General features: G+C 43.3%; 1 protein-coding gene across 1 annotated transcript; it reads left to right on the forward strand.

Annotated features, from left to right (window-relative positions):
* Positions 1-8,045: 8,045 nt before the first annotated feature.
* Positions 8,046-15,251, forward strand: angptl4 (angiopoietin-like 4). Its single transcript, XM_039815192.1, has 7 exons — positions 8,046-8,558; positions 9,805-9,915; positions 10,056-10,143; positions 12,965-13,078; positions 13,236-13,331; positions 13,582-13,866; positions 13,986-15,251. The coding sequence occupies exons 1-7, from the start codon at positions 8,046-8,048 to the stop codon at positions 14,168-14,170; spliced, it is 1,392 nt and encodes a 463-aa protein (XP_039671126.1). The 3' UTR covers positions 14,171-15,251.
* Positions 15,252-15,361: the final 110 nt, after the last annotated feature.

Here is a 15,361-nt window from a genome sequence, read left to right on the forward strand (position 1 = left end):
TAGGTGCTGGACAGCCCATTTACAGTCTTTATGCTAAGCTAAGCTAAGCTTAACATATCCTGGCTGCTGCTACATATTTATTAACAATAAACCAATAACCAAGGAGATGTTGGTTTGTCCGTTTGCTTGCTGGTTTGTCTGTCTGTCAGCAGGATTACAGAACAACTCCTGGCCCCATTTTCATGAAACTTGCATCATGGACTAAGGAAGAACCCAAAATATTTTGGAGCCGATAAGAATCACACGAAGCTGATACACAAATTATATTTCACTTTAGTTAACGTTGCGAGATAGGGCATTTGTTCTGCATTAATGTTTTGTCAGAATAATCAGAAAAAATATGTTCCTGACTTTGAAAATTATTATTGATCTTTTCACCAAACTCTCATCAAGAAGGAATACTTTCATATTTTGGGAAATATGCCTATTGGTTTCTAGAGTTAGATGAGAAGATCGATGCCACTCTCGTGCAGGAATCGATCTTCTCATCGAACTTGTGAGAAAAAAGCAATAGGCGAAATAAATAAATTGTGTATTGCACTTTATTTCTGTTCTGTTTCCTACTATCTGAAAACTGTGTACAGCAAGCTTTTTCACTGTTGAAAAACCCCACTTAAATAATCCTGGAATCGCCCCTAATACTTCCCAAAAGGGTTCTTCAGTCCAGTTTATTCTATCATCAGTTTCTATGGTGTCCTGACAAACAGACTCAGCAAGTCCAGTTAGTTTATTATTTTATTTTTTTACAGCAGTTATGTAACCTGGATTTCCTGTCTGGAAATAAAGACAGATCAAGGCTGGAATCTATCATAGCAATCTATCACTCAACAGCCCTGATATGAAAAGTCTGTGTATTCAATAAAATGCATATTTTCTCGCTGCATTTAGCCTGAGGATTAAGTCTAATAGTGTTTGCAGTCGTACATGGGCAGAATTTGTTTGCTCAGTGTAAAGGGGGTAGGCCTAACCCAAAAATACTGTAAACCAATGTAGATTTCCAACAATGTAAAGAACTGATAGCAAACACAGATGCTGTGGTCAAAGACTGTCTATACGTATTTACCATTTCCAAATTAGGATATGAGTACATTCTGTACTTTTCTGCTTCCTGCCAGCTGGGACACTCATTTAGTAGCAGTGAAAGCGCAGCAGAGTCTGGAGAAGTAAAGATGTATGTGGGTCTTCCATCGGCAGGAGTAAAAGTATCTCATGGCAAACAAATACTGAGCCAGTCAAGCAGAAGCAATAACACAACACACTTCTCTGTATCGTGTAACACGTCTGTGCATGTGTAAGCTGCAGCATGCGACGTAAGGAATGTAAAGGGAGACGACTATGTGTGTGTATGTGTTGTCTTATAACTGCTTCATGCTTCCTCTTGCAAACTTTACAGGATGTTACAAAAGCTAAGCCCATGCCGATATTTTAGGTGTCATTAAAAAGCAGAAGTCAAACATTTTGTGCGAGAAGCGAAGAAGTTTCTCGATACTGATGCATCGTCTCGAGAGGACAGCATGCTGGAGTCCTCCCAGGAACTCTCTCATATCCTCTCAGCCTGCTCTCCCTCCCTGCTTGTTTGCTGCTCTGACCCAAACCACAGTTGAAATCAATCACACCTCGTCTCTCGGGACCGCTGGAGGCAGAAATAAAAACTGAAGGTTTTCATTTGCTTCGGTGCCATGTCACATTCGGTACGCAGGTCTTGGAGCAACGATTGCAGAACAGTTACCAAAGGGGCCCCAGTGGTAAAATGGCCAGGGGGTTCAAGGCTGAACAAATACAAACAATATGCTCTCGCTTTGCACCACTGGGAGGCAGTAGTGCGTTTTACCTGGCTGGCTGATGTTCTCAACATACTGTAGAATGGGAACTGGTTCGAGGCAAACGTTTTCCATATGTACACTGATTCAAATCGTCGTTTGGCTCTAAATACAATGTGATTCCCTTTAAGCTTGTGATAACCACCATCAGGAATAGCAACGGTCACTTTATAAAAGACTTAAAAAATACACTTTTTCACTTTCATTTTTATATTTTTCCTTTATATTGCACATTTCCAATTTCTTTAGTTTTCTATACTGTTTGGTTGTGCCCATAGGCTGTTAATATTAATGGACAACGCATCCGGTTCGGCGAAGTGCTGCAAATGCGGAAGTGCCTTAAACCTGCATTCTATCTGAGTTCCAGCAGGGGGCGACACGTGCAATTGCAAAAGGAGGTCAGTTTCTGTAGAAGTCTATGAGAAAGTGACCCACTTCTCACTTGATTTATTACCTCAGTAAACATTTTCATCATGAGTTTATGGTCTCAATCGCTAGTTTTAAGTCTTCTGCAACATAGAATGATGTTAATTTTTTTTAATTATGGTCTCGTTGATTTTAAAATCGGCGATGAAGCAGGGGGCATTTAGGGTGTGGCTATGATGTGATTGCCAGTGAAAGTGTGTAACGTAACGTAGAGTGTAAGCAGCTGCTCCCTCACTCCTCTCTCTCGTCTAAAATCGTCACATCCGCAACCAGGATGGCTGCGCCGGTAACGGTAAACTCGACGACTCATAGCAGATCTCCACAAACCAATGGGTGACGTCACACTTGCTCTGTCCACTCATTTACAGTCTATGGTTGTGCCTCACTTTTGCACTATTTAGAATTCATATATATCGTATCGTATGCATTTTGTACTTATTGCACCTTGGTTCGGAGGGGAAACGTATTTACAACTCCTCTGTATGTCAGGCACATATTTTGAGAGAATTGACAATACATTTGACTTGACTTGACTTAAATGGAAATACCCCAAATGTATTCTGCAAAATCCCTAAACTCATCACATCTGAGTGAACCTGGTAAATCAGTGACACTGTTACATTAGCAGGAGGACTGGCACAGGTGTAACTAATAATCGATTATGGCTGCGTTCCATGCTGACTCACTGGGTGGCTTACTGGTACACTTAACTGAACAGAGCCATCGTTAATCAGTTACACCTGTGCTTTTCATGCTAAGAAAGTCAAAAACGCCTGCCTATAAATCCGGCCTCGAGAAAAAAAATCTAACATGCTTCACATTCATGACCGCACCCCCACCAAAAGACCATAAATATTTTATTGCCTATTTCTTCTCAGTTATGGTTATGACACGTCTAGAAAGCAGCATCCGCTTGTGTCCCTCCCTGAAGCTCTTCTATTTCAATTTCTCCAGTCCATCCGGACTGATTTTTCTACTCTATCACAAGGCAGTCATGAGCTCCACTTACTAGCCACGAAAACTTCAATGGCCGTGCACTCAACTAAAAAGGAATGAATGTCTCATGATATCAGAAATAGAGGAACATGGGCCAGGTGACAATTGGCTGACTCCAAGAGAAGTGAGGTGGGCAGGTGACACATCCCAAGACATGCTTTATGTGTGATAATGAGTTACAATATTAAGCGCCGCTTGGATATTCATATGGTAAGGGCTCTAATCAGTGAACAGGAGCATGCAAGGTAAAAGTGTATAGTTTTTTTTTCCTCTTCAAAATTGGAATATATTCAGATATGTATTTCTGGCAAATAAAAGCGGAAAAATATAAAACTCCCAAATCTCATCAAATAGTCCCAAATGGAAAAGCTCACAGATCACAGTCTATCCATGGGAACCAGAGGTTTACAGTTCTAACAGGCTCCGGCATTTTTTCTTTTTTTACTGATTTCTCCCTCTTTCCATCCCCTTAACATGACTAAGGCTGGGGCCTGCACTGGGATTTACAGATGTTCTGTGTTTGGAATCTGGGTAAAAGTTCACCATGCCGGCTAGAGATGGGAGCGGCAATTTGTGGAAATTGAACAAGCAGCTGTGGGGAGGTGTGGATCCATTGATGATCGGTAACATATGACTGTATGGCTTGAGAGTTCGAATGAGAGGATACGGATAAAACAGATTCCTGCAAGACGCACACATTATTGTAGACATTACACAAAATAAAAGGTTTCTTGAATCTATTTGTTTAGTCTGTCCTCAAGTAAATATATTGTCTACTGACTGTCAGTTCTTTTAGTTTGAGCTGATTTGATTCCTCGCTGGATGAAATCCAGTGGTGGAAAGTAACTAACTACATTTACTTGAATACTACTTAAGTTCTATTTTGAGGTATGACTTATTTCCATTTGATGATACTTTATACTTCAACTCCACAACATTTGAAAGAAAATACTTTTCAGGCCTTTCCACGTCTTCTGCATTTACGCTCTAGGAGTCTCTGAACCGTCAATGCAGACAGGGAATGACTGTAACGGCACTTTGTACTCATATATAGTATAGTTGTGAAATGACAACGGTACCGAGGTTCTGACGGCTCATTTAAAGCATAGACAGTATAAAACATGGATGTAGTCTCCGTGATGTCAACCAATCAGTTTTTGAAGAGCCAAAATGAAGCTTAAAGTGGGCGGCTCCTGATGGCTCCGGTCGTTGCCATTTTGGCAGTGCCTGACGTCGGCTAATTGAAAAATAGGCAAAGAGGTGGAGCGTGGATGGAGCTGAGGCGGGAATTAAGCCTACAGTCTACGCTCGCCTCATGTGACAACAGCCCAACTGTCACTCAAAGAGGAACGCCCCTAATTATGCACAACATTAACACTTAATATAATTAGTTGTCTTGAACGGTCAACTTAGCTTTACAGACCAAAACCAGTTTTTGTACCAGACTGTAAACATGTTTAATTCTGCTGTTATTTTAGATTGGGGTTTTTTGTGGCATTTTTAGACCATTTTAGACCTTGATAGGACAGCTTAGACATGAAAGGGGAGAGGGATGGGGAAAGACATGCAGCAAAGGGTCGCAGGTCGGAGTCAAACCCGCTGCGTCAAGGACTGAGCCTCCGTATATGGGCGCGCGCTCTACCAAGTGAGCTACACAGGCGCCCAAGTTGGGCATTTTAACGTGGGATTGCGGATTGACTCCCTTTTGGAGCCAGGCTCAAGTGGCCACTCAATGAACTGCAGTTTTTGGCACTTCCGCGGTGGCTTCATTTTTCAGCAACAGAGGTTGCCGCTTGGTTTATTAAAGGCACAGTTTCTGAATACGGGCTGTGTGAATTAGCGTTTTGATACGTTGGCAGTATTTATATAGCCCCTCAACCCTTCTTTATAATTAAAAAGACATGGAAATTCTCATTCTTTTTTTACAATATGGGACCTTTAAGTAACAATTTCAATGCAGGACTTTTGCTTGTAATGGAGTTTTTTTTACACTGTGATGTAAGTAAAAGATCTGAATACTTCTTCCACCACTGACAGAACAAGGGTTGGAAGCACTGACATCATGACTTTATAAGGTGATGGTGAAACAAGCATGAGTCATCCCACGATTACAGTAAGATTACAACATCAAGCAAAACTGGATTTCTCCCAGACAGTGTGGACAGCCAACTGCAACGCACAAAATCTGGATCACAACCTTCCTGATCAATTCAGGCCATTTTATAAACCTACATCATACTCCTTCAGGCTTCTGAACAACCAGCTCCTGACAACACAGCTGTAATTCAGCTCAACCACCACGGATAAAAAAGATGAATTCTCCATTTGCCTGATATGATGCAGACATCCGCACAGAAAGCTAAAATCGAAGGCCTGCAGTTCTTCTTTCAACACCACTGTACACCACGCTCACATATGTGCCGAGTTCTGTAATGTCCCAGAAGAACAAGGCATTCTTGTACATGTTCTTTACATTTACAACCATGATGATCGTGTACCAGACGGGCATCGAATTGAACTGTTAACTGTATTTCTTTCAAGAAACGGGCGTCTTTCTGAGATGGCATGTCCCTGCTTGTACCTGCTTCAGACAGATACCTTTCAACCACTTAGCCTTCCCTTTACCTAACCCATTCAGCGATAATGCTGCTGTACTGTAAATCAGAGGCTATGAATCATCACTGCAGTTGATACACAAGTCAGTTTGAAAAAACAAAACGCAAATCTGTCTGCATTGACCTAGGTGCTCCCTACTAAAAGGAAAGATTGAAAGAGAGGAACCTATTTTTAACTAGAACACAGCAGGACTTTGAGGGAAATAATGCATGTTTTGTTTGTTACATTCCAGACCAGATTCCACATGAGTGGGAGCCCTGTAATCCCCATGCACTGAGTTTCCCCTCTCAGCACCGTCAGCAGTCGCCCAGTTACCTTTCACCTACTTAGTCTCGGCCGCTGACGGGAGAGGGTTAAACCAGCTTCTTCTGGTCTGGTCTGGATCTTGCGAGGCCTACAATCTCTCCAGCGGAGGTTGTAAAAAAAAAAAAAAAGAATCACAGCCCCGTAATGTGAGCATCCTCTGTGCTGTGAACTTTCCCCTACTTCTCACAGTCCTGACAGCTTCCCAGCGGCATATCTCTGCCGTGGAACACCTCAGACCAAACTGTACGGATGTTCCTCTCCTGACATGATACACAGAGTCACTGACTTCATTCATCCTTAACCTTATACCCAAATGATAAAGAAATCCAGATATATTGTTTCTACAATAGCTGTTTTACATTATAATCTCATCTATCTATATCAGTCTAAAAACAGTACAATTTGTATTGTGAAGGCTTACGTAATCAGGCTAAATAAGAGAAAATAAGGAATAAGGAAATGATTCCTTTCCATGACAGCTATATAATTTATGTTGCCATTTAATACTGTGAAAGAAATTGACTAGTATTTCTTTCCTGATGTGCAGATTAGGGCTGCAACCAACGGTTATTTTCATTGTCCAATAATCTGTCGGTTAATTTCTTTCTCGCTTAATGGGTTAGTTGTTTGGTCTATAAAATGTCAGAAAATGGTGAAAAATGTGGATCGGTGTTTCCCAAAAAGCCCGAGACGACGTCCTCAAATGTCTTGTTTAGTCCACAACTCAAAGATATTCAGTTTACTGTCACAGAGAAGTGAAGAAACTAGAACATATTCACATTTAAGGAGCGGGAATCAGAGAATTTCTATCTTTTTTAAATTAAATATGACTCAAACCGATGAATCGATTATCAAAATAGTTGGCGATCAATTTAATAGTTGACAACTAATCGATTAATCATTGCAGCTCTAGTGCAGATCAATGTGTGTTCCCTAACTTTGCCTGAATTCTTTCTCAGTCGTGGGAGTTAAATATTCAGATTGAATGTGCAGTTTCCTTGACAATACAGATTTGAATAACACCAACAAACAAACAAACAGCTTCTCTACCTAATTCCACAGACTGAATGGCAAGTTTGAAACAATTAAGTGATGTTACAGGAAGTGGAATAAATAGAACTCCTCACTTCATGGCTGTGTAAATGAATGACATAAAGAAGCTGGCTCAGATTAGTCAGCTCTATAAAGGGCAGTGTGTGTGGTACACACTTATAGCGCAGCTCATCATGGCATTTTCCACTTTCACTATCGTAATTATGTGAACACAAATGGCCCATTAAACAAGGTTGGAAGACTTGTGCAGATGTATTGTGATATGCTATTATTTGTAACTCTCCGAACAGGCACACTGTCTATTTTATGAGTTTAATGGGGGTTCTAATATCACTATCAACCGATTTCAGTTCCTGTGCTGATAAAAAGATCACCTCACTTATTCTCAACCACTACAAATATTCCACTTAGTGTTAATTCAGTAAAACTTCTCAACAAAAAGGATTACACTTGTTTCACTGCAGGGGATAACAGCTCCAGTAGATAATGGAATCGCTGTCTGTCACAGTGCAGAGATGAAAGCCAATCTTTTCGTTGTATTATGTCCCTCCTCCGCCTCTCACATGAATAGTTAACAGAGAGGTGGAGGAGGGACAGAAACTTGAGAGTAACTGCCCCCCTCCCTCTCCTCGGCTGGCCAATGGCAGGCAGCTTACAGTTTAGAATTGAGGGCTGTGAAACTATAAAACAGTAGTGCTCTGACTGCTCAGCAAGGAGCCTGAGCTCTCAAAAATCAACTCAAGAAGACAGGACAGGACGCCTCACACTTCTGCAACCGGAAAATATACACCATTCAAAGAAAGATTCCAACAGTTAAGGACGACAGCAATGAAGACAACACTGGCAACTGTGACTCTGTGCCTGGTGGTGCTCACAGCCACAGGTTTCCCTTTGGAGAAGAAAGGGGGCTCATCCTCGGGCAGCGCCGGCAAGGAGAAGCGTGTACAGTACGCAGGGTGGGATGATGTGAATGTCATCGCTCATGGCCTGCTGCAGCTGGGCCAGGGGCTGAAGGAGCACGTGGACAAAACCAAAGTCCAGATGAGGGACATTTCCAGCAAGCTGAAGGTCTTCAACCGCACAGTGGCCGAGCTGGGGAAGGAAAGCCAGAAGCTGCGAGTGGAGGGGGAGGCCCTGAAGGCTCGAGCCCACGGACTGGAGGACAGAGAGGGGCAGCTGCTCAACGTCACGGCCGAGCTGAGGGAGAAGGCGGAGGAGATGCAGCAGGAGAGGAGGACGATGAGCGAGAGGATGAGCCTGCTGGAGCAGAGGGTGGACAGCATGCTGCAGGGGGACGCCAGCGCCGGTGCCAAGAACAATAGTGATGCTCGCAACATCCAGGTGAGAATGCGCAAGGTTCTGTGTTTGGTCTTTGATGATGATCATTTGTTTGGGAAGGCAGAAGCATGTAAAAAAAAAAATTAAGTGGGAGTGACATTAGTTAGCTAGTTTGGGAGAAAAGTGAGGCTAAATGAGGCTTTCCACTGTATGCAAAACATAATTCCTATACTCATTACTCCCAGAGGCATATCTCTGCCGAGGAACACCTCAGACCAAACTGTACGGATGTTCCTCTCCTGACATGATCCATAGACTCACTGACTTCATTCATTCTTAACCTTATCCCCAAATGATAAAGAAATCCAGATATATTGTTTCTACAATAGTTGTTAAAAAATGTGTTGTTGTTTTTTTTACATTATGATCTCATCTCAACTTCAAGATATTACCAATTAAAAAGCCCAACAAAGTACAACATGTTGCACAGCAGCAGATGGTTAAATAAGTCATGATAGTGGATGTACAGTATGCATGGACCGTTGGCTTTCATGGTGGGGCTTTTTCCCTTGAGCTCAAAGGCACTAAATCAAAATGCACAAAGGGCAAGCAGTGGGTGGTTGGGGGGGTTGGAGGGGTAGAGGCATGGAGAAAGAGCGTGCAGTACGTGCAGGGAAATACTAATGGCTGCCAGACAAAGGGATCTGCACGCATCAGTTGCAAGAATGTGTGAATAATTCTCCACAGCTGGGGACATTTCACAACCTGTGGAGTATTTGGCCATATGACACACACACACACACACACACACACACACACACACACACACACACACACACACACACACACACACACACACACACACACACACACACACACACACACACACACACAGACACACACACACACACACACACACACACACACAGCGGAAGGGGGGCTTATGAGAGTTGCAGGTCTTCAGTACGTGAGCCTGAACGGCTTTTTACAGTGGGATGGAAATCCCGCGCTGTGAGCTAGTTACACAACCACACCACAGCCTGTTGGAAAAGGACACACGGTCGTCATTGAGAGTTGAAAATGTTATCTAGTGTCTATGTCGCGGGGGTTTTAAATGAAACTCTACAATGGCCCGTTTGTTGGGTTCATTCCTAGTTGTATATACAGCCTTTGGTTCATGCTGGTGCTTCTGTGGCGATGTCTTTTGAAGTTCTAAAGCACCACCTTTTACGCACAGGCACTGTTGCGCAGAATAAAAGTTGATCAAAAGCTAAACAAAAATTGAAATGTGTGTTGTGTTGCGTTTCAGCTGATGATGGAGGCTCAAAACAAACGCGTTGACGACCTGATGGAGCGGATCAGACTCCAGCAGGAGAAGCTTGACAAGCAGAATGTGCGCATCAGGACCCTGCAGACTCAGGTGAGGACGCGTTTTACAGTTACGCATTCAGCTTTGCAAACACTCGTTCCACATCAGAGGACTTGTTGTGAAGTATTTTTCTCACGTTGTCATATCGTCTGCACTCTCATCAATCGTGGTCCGTACCCCCTTTTTTTCAGGTCCAACAGTCACGGCAGAGAGCGCCCCCGCGGAGCAGCAACACCGACGTGCAAAGTGGCCTTTCCGAGCAAAGCGACTCACCAGTCGGTAAGTAAAGCCAGAAAGCGCCAGAAATCCCCTCCCGACACGGTCTTAAGTCGACTGGACAAAATCTGACGCCAAATGTAGCAGACCATCTGTTTAGCAAGGCTCTAAAGAAGCTTAAATCACTAGCAATTAAAATCAAAGACTCTAATCAATTTGGGCACGCTACTCTCAGCGTGACGCCAAACATATCAACTGGTGGACTTTTTGCCCAAGCTGTGCTTTTTAGCCTGTAAAATCCTAATGGCATTGTTCAACTAATGATGAACACAATTAAAAGGAAATTATTTAAAACTATAACTTAGCCATCCTACTTTTCAGATCTATGAACTAGAATATATATTATATTTTTAGTTTATAGCCTTATTTGAAACGTATTTCAATCATCAGGATATAAAGTACTCAGCCTGAAGTACTGTTGGAGAGAAAATGGGAAATTAACATTGTCAGAATGAGGCTCAGTTTACTCAGTGACCCTCATACTGTGGCTCACTGTTGTAATTGGCAATTGTAAAGGCAGTAAATGATGCCCTCGGTGAGCAGCCACGCCAAGCAGCTGTTGCTCCCTGAACTGAACTGTGATTGGAGCAGCAGTTCTAATGGATGCTTTCATCCAGACTGCACTCGACTGTATATACAGCAACTCCACACCAACTAGGGAAGAGACACACTTTCAGCTTTCTTACCCACCACACTTTGGTCCTACTTAAGGACTGTTTAGGCTTCAAAGAGGACGAAAGGGATGATTGGAAGAAATGCTTGCATAAAAAATGCCTATTCTAATGCACATTCCAATGGTAGATTTGAATTAAGATAGATTCAAATAAATTGGAATACATTTAAAGGCAAACCTCTGTGTCTGACAGCCATAGATGAGAAGTAGGTGAAAGGTGAACATGGCTGAAGTAACAGTCAGCCAGTACATATTATAATAACACCTCCGAGCTGTGACATCAGCAGGATTTTCTCTGGCAAGGTTTCAACTGGGGGAAAGTTCGCTGGTGTCCGAGAGAGTTCAGTCAGGTTCACGCAACTCAATAGGATTACTCACACTGTTTGTTTCTGTAGTGTGTGTGTGTGTGTGTGGGGGGGGGGGGGATAGATGAGGAGAACCTGGAAGTGAGGAGGGAAGGCTTTGTAAAAATCGAGCATGCAATGTTCCTCAGATTACTGTCCTTGTGCCAAGAAAAAAAAAAAAGGAGGGAAAACAATGGGAAAATGGGCAAAAGGTGGTCTATATTTATCTGTGAACTTTGTACAGATATCCCCCGCTGTTTTGAAGACACTCGCCTCCTCCCCCTTTTTAAAGATGTCCCACCTTTCTGTGTAAAACAAACCTGTACGTCCCTCAAGAATGAGCAACCTTTCCCCTAGATCTGTCAGGGAGTCAGACATCCCTCCTCCTCCTCTTCAGTCATCCTCTCCTCTCCTCCCCCCCCATCCCTACACACCCAACCCCCAACTCCTCTCTCTCTTTCTCCCATTGTAATGAATAAGAAGTGTGCCAAAGTTCAGGGGAACCCCTTGAGCCCGTGGTCGACCACAGCCACAACCGGCCACAGAGAGTTCACGTCTTTTAGGGGAAAGGTCATCACACACAAACGAGGTTTTGTGTTCCCGCGGTCAGCTGGCGTGCTCACATTGAAACAATATGAAGGCCAATATCCAACGCAAATCAATCGGGGGGAAAAAAGCTAAATATTTTTTTTTTTTTGTCGTGTAAAGATATTAAATAGCATCACTTGATGATGTCATCCATGATTTTAAAAAAAGGATTACTGAAGAGGTGCTATTGGTTGCATCATGCATCATTAGGCACATGACAGCTCTGATTGGTTCCTGGGTCCCCTGCTTTATGTTACTGCCTTCTCCGATTTCTTTTTGCAGTGACAGCCCATATCCCCCCTCCTTACCACGTGCTGATCACTCCCCATGCATGCACCAGCCATGCACTCCTGCATTACCGATTGGCTGCTGTGCACGTGAAGGAGTTGTAACAGACCAGCAGGGGAAATCAATGACAGGGAGAAGGGGGGTTGAGGAATGTAAAGGGTAGTGGTGTGTGCAAGCTCAATTGGATTCTTTTTTGCAGCGACAGCCCATATCCCCCCTCCTTACCACGCGCTGATCACTCCCCATGTATGCACTCCTGCATTACATATCTGGCTGCTGTGCACGTGAAGGAGTTGTGACAGACCAGAGGGGAGGTGTGGGGGGGAGAATCAATGACAGGGAGAAGGGGGTTGAGGAATGTAAAGGGTAGTGGTGTGTGCAAGCTCAATAGGCTGGAAAGCCAAAGCAGCCGTAAAAAGGGAAGGCTGCTTGAGAAGTGGGAGAAAGGTCATATTTATAACCAAGACTTGTGTCTTGGTTCTCACACTCTCTCTCTCTCTCTCTCTGTTGTTGGGGCTAGGTCAAAGGCTTTTATCGGGTACACATTTATATCTCCAGACTTACCGATAGGCTCACTCGGAACGATTGTCGTATCTGCTCGCAGTGCAGAGAAACATGTCACTGAGAGGTTCCCTAAGCAAAATGTCCTACTTATCAATTCTGGGTTGAGTAAACAAGTTTAGATTTCAGTTGGAATTTGGCAGCTGCCCAGCGAACCTTCCGCCTCAATTTTACAAAGAACATTTTTTTACCTCCATCACAATAACAGAGTTAAAGGGAGTAAAGAAAAAGCAAAACACAAATGTGTCATGCATAATAAATAGCATGGAACAGCGGTGTAGATGAGAAGTGATCACACTGTTTGGATTGCAGTGATACTGTACGGAGCTGGTTGTCTTAACATTTGGAATTTCTTTTTTTTTTCTTCTAGAAATGGCAACAGACTGTCATGAGCTGTTCCTGAGAGGAGAGACAATAAGTGGGGTCTACACCATCCAGCCCATAAATGCAGAGCCCTTTAAAGTCTTCTGTGAGATGACTGCTGGTAAGCGGAGAAAAAATTTCCCCCATTTTGCCCTTTGTGTCTTTGTGCCAACAATTGCTAACTACTAGACAATCAGTCACCGACTTCAAACAAACAATGTCTCCAAACTGGTTGATGCAACTTTTCCTGATCAATCCGTTTCTGTCTTTTTGTCCAGATGGCGGATGGACGGTGATCCAAAGGCGCCAAGATGGCTCAGTCGACTTTGACCAGCTATGGCAGGCCTACGAGAAAGGCTTTGGCGCCCTAGATGGTAAATGCTCTTTTGACTTTGATCGCACTCTCACTGACTGGACAGGTGCTAGCCTGCCTGGCCAGGGCCAGATTAGTTCACACAGCATTACTGTCCTTTACAACCACTGCATTAGAGGGCAGAATCTGTCCCCCAAAAGCATCTTATCGCTGATACGCTTACAATGGATCAAAGGCAAACAGAAGTCAAGACAGCAGCAGATGTCAGTGTCAGTCTTTTCACCATTCCTCTTCTGCTTTTTCGTCTCTAGGAGAGTTCTGGTTGGGTCTAGAAAAGATCCACTCCATTGCTAAAGATGGTGGCTACATCCTTGACATCAAGCTCTCTGACTGGAGTGACGACTCAGCGTCTATCCGCCTCCCCTTCCATCTGGGCGGAGAGGAAACCAAGTACTCGCTTAAGGTTCAGAATGCCGACACGTTCAGCCTCTTGGAGAGTTCCCTGGGAACTGACGCCACCTCCGGCCTGCCTTTTTCCACCCCTGACCAAGACAACGACCAGAAAAACGACACCAACTGTGCCAGTCACCTCTCTGGTAAGTTGTAATTGACAATCCCAATGACAAATGCCTTTTTTATTGTCGTTTTTTCAAGTTTCCAATATTATATGGCTCAAAGGCAGCACCTAACCTGATATTGTCCTTTGTCTTGCTAGGTGGCTGGTGGTTCAGTAACTGCGGTCACTCCAACCTAAACGGTAGATACTTCCAGACCCCCCCTCCCAAGCAGCGGCACCAGAGGAAGCAGAGCATTTTCTGGAAGACCTGGAGGGGCCGCTACTACCCTCTGAAGTCCAGCAGGATGATGATCGCCCCTGCTGCAATCCTAAAAAAGGCCTAAAGACTAGAAAGAGACAGAATGTAAAAGTCGAGACAAAGAGAATGGGGGAGAAAGACGTAGATTTTGGACTATTCTTTCTTTTCTTGGTCCCAGGTTTCCAATGCTCTGTTCTCGGAGAGACGAGACGAGCAGATTCCTCCCCTGCACCTAGAGCAACAGATGGAAAAAGAGACCAAAAAAAAACCAACGTGCAGTGGAAAGTTTTTGACGTGTTGTACCATTGCAATTGATTCCTTCTGTTGGCACGAAAGCGGGGGCCCCTAGTCAGGAGAACATCCCAGAGCGAGTCCAGGCCAGTCCACGGTGCTGTGAGCCACGAAGGATTTCCAACAAGTAGAGACGCATCACCAGACATGTGGTGTCAACTGTGCATGTGGGCTGTGGTTGAGTTTAAATGTGGTTTTGTAGCAAGTAATCAACACTGTCAGATTAAGAACTGCTCTTATTTTGTAAAGGACGCATGTAGGATTGAAGTGCAGGCCAATTAAGAAGGCCTTTTAAACCCAATGGTGCGGACCAAATAATGACTTAGTAAAAAACATCATAACGTCATTTTCCACATGAGCATAATATTTGTGTTCAAAAAGGCATTATGTAAAGTTATAAATCACTGTAAACTAGGATTATAATGCAGAAACTGCGTTTAGACTGACGATACACTGAAAAAAACATTCAAGCCTTTTGTAGAATACATTTTCCGTCTGCAATTGTGAATCAAATTAGGCATATTCTTCACTGACTAAGTTTTCTGTGGGGAGTTTGATGATGTTAAGTCATATTGACTTATTTTAAAACCAGAGGCATGGTTTTGTACATAGCGTATGAAGGAATGTCGTCGGTCTTTTCAGAAGTAGAACTGATTTGTTGTGACATTATCTGTTGTCCTCGAGACTCGAGAGTTTGTTTGTTGTAGATATTCCCTTCCTTATTTAAATGCTAAAGAATCAATCTATAGGTTTCTGGTGCTGCCCGTTTGTAATTTATACTGTCTTTGTCATATTTGCCAGATGTTAAATGGTTTTTAAGAGACTTTAAACCATTTTGGGGGCCATAGTGAGCCAATAAAATTGATTGAAACTAACAATGCCTTTTGTCTGTGTATTACTGTATGTGTCACTTTGAGAGTATCCACAAGTTTGCAACAAATAAAACGTAAGGTAGTATTCTAGCATAAAACAGTCAACGGACAAC

Source organism: Perca fluviatilis, chromosome 11, assembly GCF_010015445.1.
Source record: "Perca fluviatilis chromosome 11, GENO_Pfluv_1.0, whole genome shotgun sequence".
Classification (NCBI taxonomy): domain Eukaryota; kingdom Metazoa; phylum Chordata; class Actinopteri; order Perciformes; family Percidae; genus Perca; species Perca fluviatilis.

Bases quoted from the DNA above. Each gene is read 5' to 3' on its own strand.
- angptl4 (XM_039815192.1), top strand. From the start codon at position 8,046: ATGAAGACAACACTGGCAACTGTGACTCTGTGCCTGGTGGTGCTCACA. The intron at 9,916-10,055 runs GTGAGGACGCGT...CCTTTTTTTCAG, and splicing joins TCAGGACCCTGCAGACTCAG to GTCCAACAGTCACGGCAGAG. The intron at 10,144-12,964 runs GTAAGTAAAGCC...TTTTTCTTCTAG, and splicing joins GCAAAGCGACTCACCAGTCG to AAATGGCAACAGACTGTCAT.